Here is a 19113-nt window from a genome sequence, read left to right as displayed (position 1 = left end):
TCACTGAGGCAAGTTGTTTGAGCTCTTCAGTTGTGGCATACATGTACTTCACTGATAATCTTCGTTGCTGGTAGTTAGCTTTCAATAAGTACTGTATTAGTATTGACCAAAACCTACCTTACCTTGACTACCTTACTCAAACAAAACATACACGAAGAAAGAAATATACAGAACAACTATTGATATAATTGAAATACAACTAACAATATTATTCTTAAATATACCTATGGTACGTGGTTGTGAGTATTTATCATTTATACTATTTATGCTATAAATTTCCTCCTTGCTAAATTGGTCTTTACCTCTGGAATTTTGAAGAAATGACACTTGGTACTTTTGGGGGATGGACTGGGACACCCCCTTAAAAAACAGTGGAAACCTGATTAGTAAAATATCAAGGGACTTGCCAAAATTGTTTACTTATCAGGCATTTTACTTATCCAAACTTCTAAAAACCTGCCAATGACAACCATATGCATGTATATGTATGCATATGTACCATCTGACGTCTACCACACACGGAGAATAACGGAAACATCACCCCATGTGTCATAGTGGTCTGATGTAAACTAAAGTAAAGTAAATTTAAAACTAAAGTAAAGTACTGTACTTTGCCCCTTCGTTAATGACAGAGTTTTACCTGATGACGGGGCCAGAACAAGCCCTGAAACGTTGTACCAAACAATAAAAAGAAGATGAAACCCAGAAAAGTCTTTATGTTCAGCAATCTGTCTTGTTAATAAAAAGCACAATTTTCAAAGTTTAGCTTAAAAGAAGAAAACTTTCTTTTGCTTCGATCCAGAGACCGTTAACAAAATTAATATAACATAACTAAAGCAATAGTTTACTCCAAATGTGTCTGCAACAAATTTGTCAAATTTTGGTCCAGCTGCCATTAGTTGTTTGTTTGAACCTTTTCTATTCAAACTACCTTTTTCAATGAAACTTTGTATACTGATGTATGGCACTATATGAATTCTTCAATGAAACGTTAGATATTCAATAGCATTGTATGATTTGCTGCACAACAAAACAGTGGAATAATAATAAAAAAAGGTAAGATTATTGTAAATGAAATTATCCACCTAACCCTTTTAGAGAAACAGCCATCTTAAAGCCTTTAAACCGATAGGGAAAATATTGCGTCAATGTATTTGCGTCATCTGCTGCCTGAAATGAAGCATTGAGAAGAGATCGATGGACTCTCACCACTTCCTTCAGAAAACCAACATGTCTCAAGATTGACAAGACAAACTGGATGATGATTCAAAAGACGTTGCATCTGACAGTATCAACAGACCTCACACCACAGATAACTTGACTGATTGGGCACGACAATGGAATCTTGTTGAGTGTGGCATAAACAACAAACAATCCATACCCAGGGGCCCAAAACACTCTACACGCACGCCTCAGACGCCTACACTACACCCACAACCTGCATGCATGTTTGGCTACTATAAACATAGGTATATGGATCTTAACGCGTTGCTTTACAGGCCAAATGTTATGGTTTTGAGGAAATATAAGAAATCAAGTATCAAATATCAAGAAATATGTGTCATCTGAAGGTTTCTAACATACCAACATGTTTTAGTATATATAACCACAGCTATGCCAAGTTGCGTTTGTTAACATTTCAAAACTACCTATAGAGAAACATAGCATGATGTTCTTAAAGATCCTGAACTAAGAGGCGGGTAACGGGATCGGCTGGTCAGGCTCGCAGACTTGATGCATGCAATTGAAAAAAATGCTTTGAAAGCTGTTACAGGACAATGACGTTGTCTCCCTGCCAACGCCCCGCCCATCAAAAGATTCATTAACGCATTGTCAAATATAGCGTTGTGAAATAAACAGGATGGACGACAGGTATATAAACCTTTCTCACTTGATTTTCAGTAATATTCTCATTTGTCGACAGAGTGTCCATACCCGTGAACTTTTCCCTGATTCAACATACAACACAGCGACTTGTCAAAGCTCTTTATCCGTCCATACCAAAGTAGCAGACGGAGTCAGAAAAAATCAGACCCTACCAACATGGCACGGATGAATGATACTTTCACTGTAATGGTCGTTAACTTGCTCCCTGGACAACTCTCCTCAAGAACAACTGACGACATCAGAACGCAGTTCGAGGTCTTGTACGAGCCCCGAATCGAGGAAACACTGAAGCGTCGGGGCATCTACAGCACAGGGACTATTGGAGTCGAAGTGGACTACAAGATGGTTACGCTTACCCCTCACGACAAAGATGGAACAAATCAACAGACGATCATCGGAGAAGGAGATGCCTTTATCATACTTTCTGATTTAGAAGTGATTGATGCCGCCAAACAACTCCGAAAGGAAATAGAAAATGAAGATCGCGTCAAATTCATACCTGTTGTTCTGAAAACTGTCAAGCTGGAGCATACTGTAATGTCCACGCTTTCGGAAGATTCTGAATCTGATCCAGGTGTGGGTTCTTCCCTCCTTGTAGATGCCTTTGAGAACCTTTGCAGTGTTGTAGAAACTGAGGCAGGCTCTATTGTTCCTCCAAAGAGAGCAAGAAGTTACTCAAGGCCAACCAAACGTCAGAGACTTCGGCAAATACTTCGAAGACTATCATTATTTTGATAAAATGATTATTTGGACATTTATTACAGCATCATGTGAAATAGAATGAAACTTGTCTATTATCCTTTGAGTGCTAACACAGATATGACTCTTCTCCTGTCACTTTGAGATATCTGGATTAATGAGCAATGTTTGTCTTGTGGATAAATGAATTGAAATGCAGTGTTAATTTGTCCAAATCGGCTTTTTATCCTTTGTTTTTTTCTTCTATTTTTGAAAGATGTCGAGAACATAACACACGCTTCAAATTCCACTATTTCTATACGACAATGAGGTTTCCTTGCATCTGCATCTAGCAAGACAAATTGACACTGTCTAGAATGACATTGAAATATATTATCTCTTAGTGCTAACATTCATGATTTCAAATCGTGACAGAGTCTGGTAGTGTGGACATCAACTTTAAGAATTTGAATGTATTATGCATTGTTGATGACTCTGATCCATGTTTCATATGTTGCTTGCATTTTCAAATTGTCTTACCATATCATAAGAGATATGAAATGGAAAATTTCATTGGCTTTGTGGACCTTTTGTAATATTACATTTCATGTTGTATAAAGTGGTTTTAGTGTGAATCATTGTTTTGTTTGTTATTCAAATTATCCCTTATGACAAGGATTTTTCTGGGGAGTTTCCCTACCCGGAATCCCGTGAACAACGTTCCAGCTATGTGGTCTGTACATAATCTGGTCCAGAAGAAAATAAGTATTATTTATATGATTACCAACGATCAAGGAGAGGTTTTTTGCAAAAGATCATTATTAATCATATTTCACGAACAGCATATGAGAATGAGTGGGTGAAGCTTTCAGTTGCGTTGATTGTGAATGATGGACACAAAAGCATAATTTGTTTCTGTAAACTGACTTAAAGAAACGTTACCAAAGTGAAATTTGGGAGCTAGCTTTTGTCACTCATCTCTCATTACACTCATTAAGTCTTTAACCACTAGGCACCGACCTCTCCTTACCAAAGGTGTGGACGTGCTTATTTGATTTGATTTGGCAGAGGAAAAAAATCCAAGTATTTTTCCATCTAGTGTTGTTACCCATGCTAAAGCTAGGCAAATTTCTTTTGATAATGATTTCAGTTACATGTACATTTACATGTACATGTGCATGGGGGCGCGATGGGCGAGCTGGCTAAGGCGCCAGGCTAGTGATCCAGCGAGGTTGAGGTGTCGGCATCGAGCCCTTGGAGTCAACTTTGTGTGCAGACTCTGTCCGTGTTGTCACAACCCTAGTGTACAGTACACAACCCTGTGCACTTAAAAGAACCCACGAATCCGTTGGTATATGACCAGATGGTGGCCACATGAATACGTGCAAACACCTTGTTGCGGGTACAGCAACGTGCAGTAAACTTGGACAAAGTACTGTGACTATGTGTCCCAGTCCACCCAGCTGTGAAGCTGGGTTAGGATGAGAAAGCCACAATAACTCGGTGCGCCTAGTGGCTGCAAGAGTTGTATTCTCCCCAGGGAGTTGAGATTGATAATACGATGTGTCGTTGAGATTGACATCCAATGATCGAGGGAAAAAAATACCAGCGCCTTGAGCATGCACTAGTTGCGTGGATATGTGCGCTATATAAATATCCTATAATAATTTTGGCTTGCATTTATTGATAATTGTCTTGGCGTATTTAAATTTAGAGGGAGGGTACTCAAATTTCTGACAAATCGGCTGCTGAGGAACCAGTTCTGGACAGAGAGCAATGAGAAGACCAAGACCTCAAAGTTCTTGCTCATAGGGAACTCTCTGTGCAAGAAGCTGTCACGGTTCCAGTTATATTAGGTATTATTTCAATTTCCCGACACAGTCGGCCATATTTCATTAGGCGTTGTCTATCCGGACGTATTCGTCACCACTTGCACCTTTCCGTAACCTCCAAGAAGACTCACCCCTTCCCCCAATCAGAACACGCGTAATGATAAAACTAATCCGGAGTACTTAAATCGTTTATGGCATTATGAAATTGTTTAAAAATTGTTTAAAAAATCATTAAAAATATATATATCGTCATATTGAAAGTACAAAGAACGTAACTGCCTAAGATGAAGCTTTTAATAAGATTAATGCTATTGACAGTGAGAGATTCAAATACACGCACGCTCGTTTGTTTACAAAACGGCTCTCTGGGTCCAATTGAGTGTATTTCTGACCATCTTTTGGAGATAGTACGTGCGCTTTCAAACATTTTTAGGAAATATTGTTATAAATCGCTTCTAGTTTCAAAACAATGATATTATATCGCTCTTTACGAATATCCTAGAACGCATCTTGTGACTGAGGCCAGTCCCGAGTTGAGTTAATATGAGTTGGTCCCGAATGATCCGGACTATTTCCACTGGAACCGATAGTGTTTTGATAAAAATACAGTTTTATTAGCTTTATGGATCAATACTCCTTTTCATTATTTTACACTGTCATTAGTACGTTGAATGGAGATAAGACTTAATTTCTGATGGTTTGAATTTAAAGGCACAATTTCACACATTTTCGAAAATATTTTGGCCTATATTTATATATTTATATATTGGGGCATAGCTTCCTATCGAAAACTGTCGCAGGCGGTGTTGTCGGTGTTTACCGAACTGGTTTCAATCACAAGTTGCGAGTAATGTTTTGTCTGGGACTGAGTTCTGCCTTCAAAGGAGTGATAGGATATTCGTAAAGAGAGCGCTCCAAGAGACATAACTCTATGGGGTTCGCTTGAAATAATGCTCGACCGGTAGAGGGCGCGAGAGTCGTTTAATGCAATGTGGCATTAATTCATTCGAACTTTTAAATAATATTGTAATTTACATACGTATTTTTTTATTTATATGATAGCTTCCCTAAGGGCTGATAGTTAGTATTATTGAGAGAAATGCATTATTTATTTTTAGAGATGTGTGGTGTGAAATAGTGCCTTTAATTTATGAATCCTACTAGAGAGTATACATTGACCCCATAACTTCATTTAAGCAAGGTGGGTTTGGTGAATAGCCTAGAAACCGGACGGGGGCCAAACGGTTAATATTGTGAAACATTTTGTTCACGTAGTTCATCAACTGTATATGTTATGAAATTTAATTTACGAACACATGCAAGTGATTGGAACCAAGTGAAAGAGGTCGAAAATGGTCGAAGAATTGCACCCAAGCAGTTGTTCAAATTGCACGACATTTACACAAGCATGGCATATTCAAGCAAAAATGAGATGCAGTGTTCACTTTAAAAGGACAGACAACCAGAGACTTATTACTTCCACTCAATCTATCGGTCTATAACTGGTTCGACATGCCACGCCTGGGGTAAAATAACAGAGCTCGTGGCATGTTTCAGTCTGATGTTGCTCGTCGATGCAACGCCCACAGAAAAGCCATTTGACTTTGGTGACGTTTGTAGACGATTATAGACAGTTCTCTTATTGGCCGCTCCCCATTAACAACCCACGTCAAGACCGATGGATTCGAACACAGTACCTCTGACACAGGTTCCAGCCAGCAACCATTACAGCCGGCACCACACCTAACATGGCATCCGTGCAAGACGCCATGCCCGATGGCCAATTCTGACGCCAGAACATCGAGGTCGACGTTTCAAGTAAAGCGGACAATATTTGCACTTTGTAATGTGTACACTCTGTAATTTAAATGAAATTGAAGGTGAATATCACTTTCTTCTCATCTGTCCATCGTATAATTCAATACTTTGTAAATATATAAAAAGGTATTACTATGTCCATCCAAGAATCATAAAACTCCTTACTCTTATAAGCAGTGAACATAAAAAATATTACAAAATCTTGCCATGTTCATTCACAATGCAATGTTGTATAGAAGAAAAGTTTTGTCACTGTAATGTAAATATATTTATTTATGTAATTCCCCATCATATATGTATGTGTACTATAGGCGTGTGGCCTCTTCAGTACGAAATAAGGATTGATAGTATATACAATATTTGCGATGGTGAGCACATGAATGGAAAAAGGTCTCTCAACCGATGAGTCACATTTCCTTCTTTACTACTGATCTCACAGTGTCCTGCCAAGGCTTGTACATGCCAGAACTTCTACAGACTAAAACAACAAAATACATGGTCCAGTGCCTTACTTCAAGTGCACGGGATGGACTAGACCGACTAGTTAGGCTTAATTAGGCTTAAGATCTAGTTGAATAAATGTACAAGAGGTAATAAGTGCATGATGAACTGTTTATTGACATATAAATATAATAACATGTAAAGTATCAATATTTCATATGATCTTTCAAAACTCTATGGTGTTGTCTTATGTGTCTTATAACAACGTCAGCACTGATTTCAATTTGAAATGTCACAACATAATGCCTCATTGTTCTAATGTCATTAGGCAAGTTTTAGGAGGTGGCCGACAGCATCTAGAAATTCCAGTGGTGTTTTCTGACTGATGAGCAGCTTGTCCTTCAGTATAATCAGTTGATTCTCTGTCTCCCTATAGATACGTCTTCTTGTGGGTGGGGCTGCTCCAAATTCAAGTTGAACAATCTTTGCCGTGTCTTCAGTATCAATCTTCTTAATCGCTTCAGTGAATCTGAAGATATATGGATGGCGATGGAATCTGAAGATATATGGATGGCGATGGGGCAAGGTCTGGTTGAGTCTGGTGTGCTAGCAGATAAGTTGGAGATCCAGACCTGCTATGAATGATATACACCTGGCTCCATTTTCAGGGCAAGAGGTGAATGTTCCGTCCATATACAGAGTTTCAGCTGACTGAAGGGCCTGGGGCTGCTCACTTGTTGCAAAGACTAGCATCTTGTCGTCATCCCCATCACTAAACAGAAGGAAAGGTCTCCCATCAGCTGTCTGTGTCCAGGCGCCGTTGAGATCAACCTCGGATCTTGTCTGCGGAAGTGCTGGGATGTTCTTTCTTCTATGTCTGTACAGGGCGCTGCTCATGGTGGGGAAAGATGACAGGAATCGAACGTCTTCTTGTCTGGCAACCTCTTCATTGTATAGGGATGACATCTGGACAGTCTCTTCTCTGGTGCTCTTTCTTAAGTTGCTGACGAAGCGTATCTTCGTGCTGTCCTCTGGAGCATGTTTGTGGTCCGTGATATTCCTAACAAAATCACCCGACGTTGATAGTCTTCCTTGCATGTGGACTTCACACGCTTACAGTGTATGCAAGTTTGTCGGACAACATTCTTGTTGTAGACATAACCGTGTAGCAAGACTTGTGGGGTTTCTTTCTGCGAGGTTACAAACTCTACTTATCTTATGCCAGCCATTTCGCATATTCCTTCTGCAGGTTAACATAGGTTATATACTGCAGTTTTAATCTCTTATAAAGTGAGAAGACTTAATTTGTAATATCATCTGAAGTTTTTTATTAGCTGATTAATTCATATTAAATGTTTAAAATTATAACTGTTGCATGTCAATTGGGGAGCTTGGATCATGTTGTTACTGTATACACATAAAACTCTTTCATCTTACTTAGTAAGTAATAAAATGTCACTGAACCTCTACTCCTGTAATCCTCTACTCCCAAATATTCCCTCTATAATCCCATCCCTGGGCTGTTCCATTATACCCATAGGTTCATGCATAATTCTGCCTTGACTTTTGTAGAAATTATGGCATGTAGACGAGATTCTGCAAATGGCCCCTTCACCGTTTTGCATTTTGGGGTGGCAACAGAACGCCCCAGTCGTTACGTCTCAGCACGATAATATCAGATAAAACGTTTATTGAGTTGTTCACAAGTGTCTTAATCAGAACAATATTATTATTTTACCCTAACCCGCAACATCGTTGATGGCGTGTGGGATGAAATGGACCAACGTGTACGACGTCATCCAAAGCCTCCAACAGCGCTGTAGGAACTCCACCACATCTTTCCTCTGATATTTAATGACCCCCTCTTCTGTTTGCCAGGTGTGCTATTGTTATTAAATGTAGATCGTTACCATAACTATTTTCATTTTATGAAATGACATTTCATTCGCGGCAGTTAAAGTTTAGTACTCATTCTGTTTGATACTTGAGTGATAGAAAAACGTTTGCCTTTGGATAATTTAAATGTACGAAACTAATTCTGTTGCTAAGTTGCAACTCAAGCTTATGATCACGACCTGTTGTTTTCAATCACCCTGGCCATATGCTATTCCTGAGAGACTTATACATAGAGACGAGCAAGGAAACACCTGCCAGGTGAAGGTCCAGCTGTACGCATCACCTGTAGGGTCAATAGACGGCTGCAGAACATTTCCTCCTGGTGGTACCCCAGCCTGATTAAGTACTGAGCGGGCCCGTATCAAATATACTCCTCCCTGGAATAATGCCACCTTTCGTCCTATGGACTGGTGTCATTATTTCGAGGGAGGTGAATATCAGACCTTACTGACCTGATATATGGGTGTGAGTGAGTATGCTTTTACGCCGCTTTCAGCAATATTGAAGCAATATCGCGGCAGGAAATGGATTCCCACATTGTACCCATGTGGGGAATGGAACCTCAGGGGTCTTCGACGATTCCAACAGATTTAGGGGCAAAAGACCTGGCCTGGATCTTCGCGGATAATTAATATATGAGAGAGGCTTCTTTAAGACTCATTCTCTAGACAAACACATATATATTCACCACAGTACCCCATTTACAGGCAACGTAGGTTCGTAAATAGGCGAGGGCCTAAAAGGCCAAACATTTGATATTGTGCTCGTGAAAACATTTGTCCTCTGAGTTTACAAAAAGAGTTCGCCAGCTATATAGGTCTTAGCCCTTGATCCCTAAGGATCAAACACAAGGGAGCCACTGGTAAAATCATCACAGTTGAGAACAGATGACACACTGAGGAGAAAAGCCATTGAGAAATTGGATTCCAGAATCATAGCAGCTACAAGGCGGGATATTGTTGCAGCAGAGGCGCACTACCATAGGAGTTGCTACAGATCTTATACACGAGAGGATAATAGACTTCACCGCTCAACTTCAGTCACCAAAGTCACAGAAGAAGAGCTAAATTATGAAGAGGCTTTGACAGCAGCATATGATAAACTTTTTATGTATATACGAAACACTGCGTATTCCAGAATTCAACTGTATTAAAGATGTCAGAGATAACCTATAAGACTGAAAAACTACATGGAGGAAAAAGGATGCCAGAATATCAAGACTTCAACAACTAAACATCTGCACAGGAAACTCAAGTCAGAATTTGGTGACGGCCTGCATATATTTCAGGATGATAATGCCAGACATCTACTTTTTCCCAGTACATTGACAACTAAAGGCTCTGGAGGAAACAGCAAACAGAGATACACAGACAGCAGGCGGAAGAAAGGGCTTCAGTCTTAAACCTGGTGCTGTTGCTAAGTATTATCTGATGGCAGAATATCGCAGTATCTTCTTAGGACAGATCAGGAGTCTCACGAAGTTGACCCGATCAAGTTTCAGTCATCAAGATTTACAACAATCAAGGAGAGCAAGAGATGAGGCAGATGTTCTTGCTGTTGTAGACATGTTGGAAAACAATTGGGTAAACCCTTTCTGGAATTCAGAACTCATCTCCTTGACAACGGTTGCTGCTGCTGCCACTCCAGCCATGGTATCTGACCTTCTCAAGGCACAGACCATTGAGGAAGAGAGGATGATGGACTTCTGTACAAATCGTTTACAGCCTTTGTCACCACAGGACTTTCATGCCCGGCTACTAAGAAACAACATGAAAACTTTCACCGAATTGAGCCAGAAGAAGAAGAAAATCCAAACAAGTCAAGTGGAGGTTGTGCTCAGAGCTGACAGGAACCTTTTTGCTCATATGGTTATTATAGCTCAAAGCAGAAAACTTGACATGAAGTCTGTTTTCAGGCATCCTCTTGGACTGCTTCCTTTATCACTTGCATATCCAGATGGTTCCATCAGAAAGACTAACAAGTCAAGCCTAGCTCGAGAACTGGAAAAGAACATCCTTCCTGAAGAGAAGCTCCCTTACCCATCCTGTACTCTGATTGATGGTATGGTACTTGTCCAGAAGATAAAAGGTGACAACAAAACCTTCCAGTTGGTTGCAGAAGAAATGTTTGTCCTGGTCCTTCATGAAGGTTACAGCAGTCAGAGGATTGATGTCGTCTTTGATGTGTACAGGAATGTGTCAATCAAAAATACAGAGAGAGGTCAGCGTTCTGGAACTCAAGGAACACAATACAAGAACATTGCAGCAGGCCACACCATAAAACAATGGCGAAAATTCCTTTTCCAACTCTTCCAACAAAAAGAATCTTGTTCTGTTTTGTCAAGGAATGGGGAGGTGAGAAGTATGAAAGTCGGATTGGAAACAAGGACCTCATTGTCACCTGTGAAGAAGAATGTATCAAGCTGGGCCTAAACAGTGTAGAGAGGATAGAGGAACTAACATCCACTCAAGAGGAAGCAGACACTCGGCTGTTACTCCACGCCAGACATGCTTCAACCAAGGGCTACGGGAACATAATCATTTGTCCCGAGGATACAGATGTATTTCTACTCTGTGTTGCCTTCCAATCATCTCTTGAAACAGATCTCTACATGAAGCTAGGAACAAAGAACAGAACAAGACTCATCAAGGTTTCAAGTGTAGCCCAGATCCTCGGTCAGAGCGTCTCTGAAGCACTACCTGCATTTTGCAGGAAAAGGAAAAAAACTGTCTGCTCTCAGACTCCTCAAGGGGAATAAGAAGTACCAAGACTGCTTCAAAAAACTTGGAGAGGATCCTGAGCTTACAGAAGATCAATTTCAAGTCCTGGAAGACTTCACGTGTTCACTGTATGGATCATCCCTCAAGAGTGTCAACGATCTTCGCCACACATTGTTCCTCCTGAGGAAGGGCGAACTCGAATCCCACCAGCTTCCTCCTTGCAGAGACTGTTTATTCAGGCACTCACAGAGAGCCTGCTACCAATCTCATGTGTGGCAGATGGCCATGGAATGCAAGCCTGGAATTCCATCACCTGTTGGCAAAGGATGGATCCTTGAAGAGAGAGACGGTGAAAGTGTGCTTACGGTCGAGTGGATGAGTGGTCTACCGGCACCTGAAGCTGTCCTACGGCTTTTAGCATGCAAATGCTCCAGAACATGGAAGATGACATAGAGCTGGTTCCGATAACAAGATGATGTGATAACAGTGATGACATATATGATGAATGAACACAATGTATGTAAATGTCATCAAATGCATCAAAATAATCAGGTAAATAATGTAAACACAACATGTAATTTGATATTTCATTTACATTCCTAATTGAAAATTTGATGAAAAGGTGCAACTGTACTAACTATTCTTTATACCATGATCAACTCTTTGACATTTTTGACTAAGAAACATTCATGACTACTTAATATGTTTAACAAATTTGTTTTCTTTTCTTTATAGAGGCGAAAACTCTTTTTCATGTTTTCCTAAGATTTTCAGACTCCTAAATTTTTGTCAAATTTCATTTTATATGAAATAGCTGCGAAATATTTCTTTCACATCAAAACATCATTTTGAGACACCTCAGAGCTGTAGGAAAAATAGGTCTTCCAATCACCCTAATTTTCACTCTGGGATCAAGGACTATCTATAAATAATCGAGTCTGGACCAGACAATCCAGTGATCAACACCATGAGCATCGTTCTACGCTATTGGGATACGATGACAAGTGTCAACCAAGTCAGCGAGCCTGATCCCCCGATACCGCAAGTCGCCTCTTACGACAAGCATGGGTTACTGAAGGTCAATATTCTAACCCGGATCTTCACGGGTAAATCGAAAATGAATAGTATAGGTTGCAAATTACAAATTTGAGTCTTTCCGAAGTGACATCTGATTGATCGTCTTCTAAAATCAAAACATACATGCAATCAGACCGCCTTCACCGTCCGCCTCAAAGTCGCTTCGATCCCCGACCGCGTCATACCAAAAGACGTTAAAATATGCTACTTCTACTCCCTGCCTGGCGCTCGGCAGTAATGGGTACAACAAGGACTATTCGGAGTCAGTATAATGTGTCTGGTCATTTCATGCTTCACTGCGGCAGCAGTGGGTCAATCCCCAGTTTATCTGGGCTAGTACAAGACGTCACGCATGCACGTCGTCATATGAGATATTCTCAAGGACGTTAAGACAGATGTACCTCTACTATGAATCATGTACGAATGTGTATGGTCACATTTTCAATGTACTATGACGTCCGACCAGGTGATAATGGATTCGACCTAGGTGATGAATCATAGCTGTTAGTCACATTTTAAATGTAACATGAAATGGACGAAGGTGATAAGTGAGATAGTCATAGTTTAGTCATCATACTAGTTCCAATGGTTAGAGTCACTGTGTAACATTTATGAAATACAGTAACCAGGCGCTGCCAACATATGTCCCTAAAATGTTCATAATGAAAGACCCGTGATGATCCGGGTAAGAATTGGTCTTTCAGCAACCCATGCTTGTCGTAAAATTCGACTAACGGGATCAGGTGGTCAGACTAGCTGACTTGGTTGATAAACGTCATCGTATCCCAATTGCGTAGATCGATGCTCATGCTGTTGATCATTGGATTGTGCGATCAAGACTTGGTTATTTACAGACCGCCATCATATAGCTGGAATATTGCTGAGTGCGGCGTAAAACTCACTCACTCACTCACTCATAGTAAAAATCAATATACGGAACCAGACAGAATTTTACATGTACATACTTTTCATCAGATAAATACAATCTTATATTGTGCAGTGACTTGGTTGACACATGTCATCACAGTCATCGCATCCCATTTGCGCATACTGGTGCTCATGCTGTTGAACCCTGGATTGTCTCGACAGAATAGATGCCCATTGCCTCCCGAAGTTGACAGAGGCAGGCGGAATACTTTCATTCCTCTTGCTATCAACCAATGTATTCTAAGCCAAAGAGTTTTAGTAATTACATGTTTCTGTGATTGAGCTGGACTTTTAAAAATACACAAAGGCCAAAGATATTGTGGCACACAAATAGTATCAGTGTGATATTTTGTTACATGTTATTTACATGGAAAGAGAAATATTTTAAGGTATGATAACTATCAACAGCTGGCATATGCAAATTATCTACAACACAAGAAGGGCTGACGAGCAAGTTCAGTACCGAGTATTGTTAGCATTTTGCATTGATGCAGGTTTGGTACCCTCGCTTCACTGCGGCCACAAAGGTCCTGGGAAATATCGTTCCATACCAAATGAAGGCTTTAGCGGAGATCCCGCAGCATTGTTGGAGAATTCTGATGACGTCGTATGCGTCTCTCTATTTTATCCCAGAACCTATCAATGGCTGAGAAATGAGTCAGGGGACCTTGCGGGCTTGAGGAACAAGCACTGTTCTGACTACAATAAAGGTAGTGGGGTAGCCTAGCGGTTCAAACGTTCGCTCGTCCCTCCGAAGACCCTGTGCGATTCCCCACATGGGTACAATGTATGAAGCCCATTTCTGGTGTTCCCCGGCGTGATATTGCTGGAATATTGCTAAGCGGCACTAAACTAAACTCACTCACTCACTCTGAAAAAGTATAGTCGAGGCTTCCACTAATAACCTGTTTAATGTATTTGTGAACTCTGACTCGTTCTCAGCTCTCTAATAACGAACCGTTTAACACAGAATTCTACACTATAAAATGTCAATCACAAAATATTACTATCTTGACTATCCGAAGAATTCCCATTGCTATGAAAGGGAAAATAGCTGTGAAGCGTTCAATGTAAAACATGTTTATTTCCAAATCAACATCCAATACATAAACCATATGAAACAGATCTAGATATATTATGTTGACAGTATTAATTTCACATGCCAAAACATTTTTTTCAAACAGATCTCTGATGAACTATTAACGGTATATACATGTTGTTGCTTTGGCACACGAAAATGTTCATTATCAGAAAACAGAAATATACATTACATAGAAATTACAGCCATATACTTTTCATCGGATTCTTAGTACATTAAAATAATTCATAAATGTAACATTTGCGTAATGTTCTTTTTTATGACATGAAGAAAACGTTTCACCAAAACGGAAAACAGATTTTTGCAGTATACGAATCAGACTAGCTATTCTCGAAACGTTTATAGCTCTACGAACTTCTTAAGCCCATTCTTAACACATTGGCTACGATCAGAGTTGAGAATTCTTAGGGCTACGAACGTTTTGAGAATAAGGGTCCTGCACTACAAAATTTGAGTCTGAATAATGTCGTGCATTGTTCCATGGCAAAAGATGAATACACATTTGATACATCCTCAAAGGGATGCAGAATAGATATATCCCCTCCAAAAATACATTTCATCGTATCCCAATTGCGTAGAACTATGATCATGATATTATCATTAAATAAAGCGCGGTACGAGTAATTTGACAAAGAAAAAGGAATTGTAAATTAAAAGATTATTTCCCCTTAAACGGGACGTGCTCATTCAAAATATATAATGTATGTAAATTCACACATCTCCAACAAAAAGAAACACCAATGAACAACGAATTGAATTAGCACTATATCTAAAAACACAGCATACACTAACATATACTCAAGAAAGGTTAGTCACATATGAATGAGTGACGTCACAGCAGTTAGTATCAGTAAACTCCCTGTTTAGCTTCATTTTTAAAAAAACCACACAAAAAACAGCGAAACCGAAAGCAAAGGTGAAAGGGGTTCCCTGACGCTTCAAGTGTCTTATAATCTAAACTGTACAGCTTCACCTAGATACTTGTGGTCTATCCTGTTAGCATATAGTTTGGTTCTAACTGCTGATAGTTAAGTGACTACATTTTCGACATTTTTACCTCCCCAATACATAATCTGATATATTCAGCGACTATTGGTGACTTCACAGCCCAACCTTCGCTGAAATTTAACAATATATGGAAGAAAATTCTGTTTTGAAAATACTTTGAAAAAATGGTTCACTCTTCTGTTCAGCTTTTTAGAAAAGTGAAACCGGAAAGGTAAAGGAAGGAAATATTCACCTACGCTTCAAGAGTCAAGGACCCCAATATTTATATTTCACATGAATGGGTTTCATACGAGGCTTAATATGTACAACGTGCGTTCATGTCAATACATTTAACACATATCTTGATCTTGATTGAAAGAAGCGATCGAACGCTGTATAATACTGGACAGATATAAACATTCTAAAAAAGTTAAAATATTCTTTGATTGTATGGTTTGATTGATAGCTCGCCAATTTGTAGTACAGCGGCCATATCATAAACAGTATGTACACTGGACGCTCAAAACACCTCTTCTCTCTTCTTTGCAATAGCCTTTGCTTCTCCGCTGTTCTTCACGAAATCCTGAAAGAGTAAACAATAATTTCATGGGAAGAATGGGTTGGAACTGTATGACTTTGATGAACTTGTTTGTTTGCTAACTACTGACATTTTAATGACTGCAGCCATTTTGGGGTTAATGTCGTTTTGGGACCAAACAAACCAGTTATTACTTTATCACAGGCAAGATCCCATGCTTTCCAGGTACGATGGTCAGTGGCCCTCACCACGCGGTCCCTATAGTCCCTACCTACAACAGGCATCGCTATAGGGCTTGCTGGTCACTAATCTGACACTATATCCTCAGGGGAATGTGTTTTGTGCATTGCCCATGAGTGTTCTAAAACAACGCTTATACTAGATGCCAAAATTGTTTTCCCAGCAACACTTTTTCCACTGTGTTGTTCATGAAGAGAACATTTTTACGACTTATGAAATAAGTTTATTCCTTAAAAGTGAGACATTTCCACAAGTGTTTACATTTCAAATGATAATGATTAATTACAAAGATTGTAATATATCAATTATGCAAACGTTTTAAAAAATGCCTTGGACACGTGAAGATCCGGGTTAGATTTGATCTTCAGTAACCCATGCTTGTCGTAAGAGGCGACTGACGGATCGGGTGGTCAGGCTCGCTGACTTGGTTGACACATGTCATCGTATCCCAATTGCGTAGATTGATCCTGATGATGTTGATCACTGGATTGTCTGGTCCAAACTCGATTATTTACAGACCGCCGCCATGTAGCTGGAATATTGCGTTATTAGTAACGCCCTGCTTGATACATGGGGCCCAGTGCCGATTATTTCAGGAACGGTCAATTGTTTCCATGCTCAATGGAATGATTGGCGGAAGTTTCTCGTTGGTACATGTGGGTGGGCCTGAGATTACTTACCATTAGACCTTTGCTCATGTAGTAAGGCCGCTCTACACCATCGTTCCTGTCACAGTCTTCCACAAAACACACAAATATGGCATCGATGGTCATCTGCGTAAATAAACAAAATTGAATATATTCATCAGAATACACTTCAGAAACGTTTTACCCACCACTTAAACTGACAGCCTATGAACTTATTGTTATAACTGAGATACTGAGTACAATTAGCGCCAACTTGAACATTTTTACATGTTTTAGCTGAATCGTGTCAGTTAAATAGGTTAGATTTGGTCCCGACTAACCGGATCGGGTGGTCAGGCTCGCTGACTTCGTTGACACATGTCATCGTATCCCAATTGCGTAGACCGATGCTCATGCTGTTGATCACTGGCTTGTCTGGTCCAGACTCGATTATTTACAGACCGTCGCCATATAACTGGAATATTGCTGAGTGCGACGTTAAACAATAAACAAACAAACAAAAAACCTGACTGTGAAGGAGACACCTTAAGCAACCGTCTTCCTCTTTCATGCTCTATAACATGTGTTGCATTTTTGTTTTGTCCTCAGGACATTCCAGAGATTGATATTAAGAGCAAACCATCTATTCGACTGTATTGCAATGACACGTTATGAAACAAGTCACTGAGTCTGGCCATCCGATTCACCAGGCTGCTTGGCTGCTGGAGGCATAAGGTCTTATTCTTATTCTTATTCGACCACAGTTACCTCCCTTACCTCATACACCGCCAGAAAACAACTTGAGATGAAGTAGGCGAAGATGCAAGCCACAGTGATGGGAACCCATGTGTAATGGACGTCGGTTCTATCCTGGAACAGGACAATGGTATCACAGTCTCGTAAAGAATTTTTCAGGGACATGGTTCCTGGTATATTGGGATAATAAGATAAACAATGCCGTTTTAGAAATGGTCAAATGTACCAAAGTTATATTACATTCCACCCACCCTGAACAGCTCAATGCCTACGACGGCAACGACAGCGACAGTGCCAACTTTGCCCAAAAAAGAGGAGGAAATCTCCAACACAGTTTATAGCTGCTACACGGAGGGCGTTGTTGACGATCAGCAGGAACGCTTGTTTTGCAGCCTTGCAGAAGCCATAGCCATTGATTGCTGAAACATACACAGTGTGGTAGTTTGAATGTTTCCAATAAAACATTTCTGGTGTCCCCTACCGTAATATTGCTGAAGTATACACAGTGTGCATAGATGTAAATATCTAGTGTAGTATTTTGAATGTTTCCATTAAAACATTTCTGGTGTCCCCGCCGTGATACTGCTGAAATATACACAGTTAGCCTACATGTAAATATCTAGTGTAGTATTTTGAATGATTCCATTAAAACATTTCTGGTGCCTCCCGCCGTAATATTGCTCAAATATACACAGTAGTGTGTATACATAAATCCAAAGTTTGTTAGTCTGTCCATGTTTCAGTTACAAAAAAAGAGAGATGCTAGGATTTAGTAAGTAAGAGATAAGACATATGTCCCAATCCAGTAAAATTCATGTTATCAGGTAAAACCTGAGGTCTAATTATCTTTCAAATTAATCTGGGACAAAATATTTTTCCAACATGCAGCTCATTGCAGCGTAAAACAACACTCACTCATTCGGGTGTGTATGCTGCATAAACAAGTGTTATATATCACAGCTTTATCTCGTCAGTTTGTTAATATTTTTCACATTTCACAGCTATATCTAGTCAGTTGGATAATTTAAGACATGAAAGTCCTAGTGGGTCACTGAGTTGCGAGATCACAGTGTACTTACATAAACATTTGACATGAAAGTACACGGAATTATTACATAAGCTCATGTTGATTACCATAGAAATACACATTATCTGAGATTCACGTCACTTGGAAAGCAGTGCACCCGTTAAGCGTGTGTGTGACTTCGCTTCAACGCCGTTTTGAACAAAATGTCAGTGAGTGATTGGGTGAGTGCATTTAGTTTTACGACGCTGTTAGCACTATTCCAGCAATATCACTAATGAGAAATCAAACTATTTTCAGGGGAAAGTCACTGCAAGTTAAAACATTTATGTTTCTGTTCTTCCTTTCAAACCTACAACACAACAAAATGTTCATGCTATGAGACTATATGTTATCAATGATCTACTTTTACAACACCACTCAAAAGGAGTCAAGGTCCACTCTATTCTTTCATATTACTATTGTTGTCTGTCGTGGCATGACAGGAGTGAGTGAGTGAGTATGGTTTTACGCCACTTTTAACAACATTCCAGCAATATTACGGCGGGGGACACCAGAAATGGGCTT

General features: G+C 39.8%; 1 protein-coding gene across 1 annotated transcript in view; it reads right to left on the bottom strand.

Moving 5' to 3' along the window:
- Positions 1-14335: 14335 nt before the first annotated feature.
- The window catches only part of LOC124285871 (choline transporter-like protein 1), a 42650-nt gene continuing 37872 nt past the window's right edge, over positions 14336-19113 (bottom strand). Inside the window, 5 exon segments of the mRNA XM_046722150.1 lie at positions 14336-15945; positions 16821-16913; positions 17544-17636; positions 17774-17833; positions 17835-17941. Coding sequence (XP_046578106.1) covers positions 15883-15945; positions 16821-16913; positions 17544-17636; positions 17774-17833; positions 17835-17941 — 416 coding nt within the window. The 3' untranslated portion in view covers positions 14336-15882.

This window comes from Haliotis rubra, unplaced genomic scaffold, assembly GCF_003918875.1.
Source record: "Haliotis rubra isolate DU_JTF1 unplaced genomic scaffold, ASM391887v1 Scf37, whole genome shotgun sequence".
NCBI classification, from domain to species: Eukaryota; Metazoa; Mollusca; class Gastropoda; order Lepetellida; family Haliotidae; genus Haliotis; species Haliotis rubra.
Note: the sequence above shows the minus strand (reverse complement) of the source record. Positions and strands in the feature narration are given on the sequence as shown.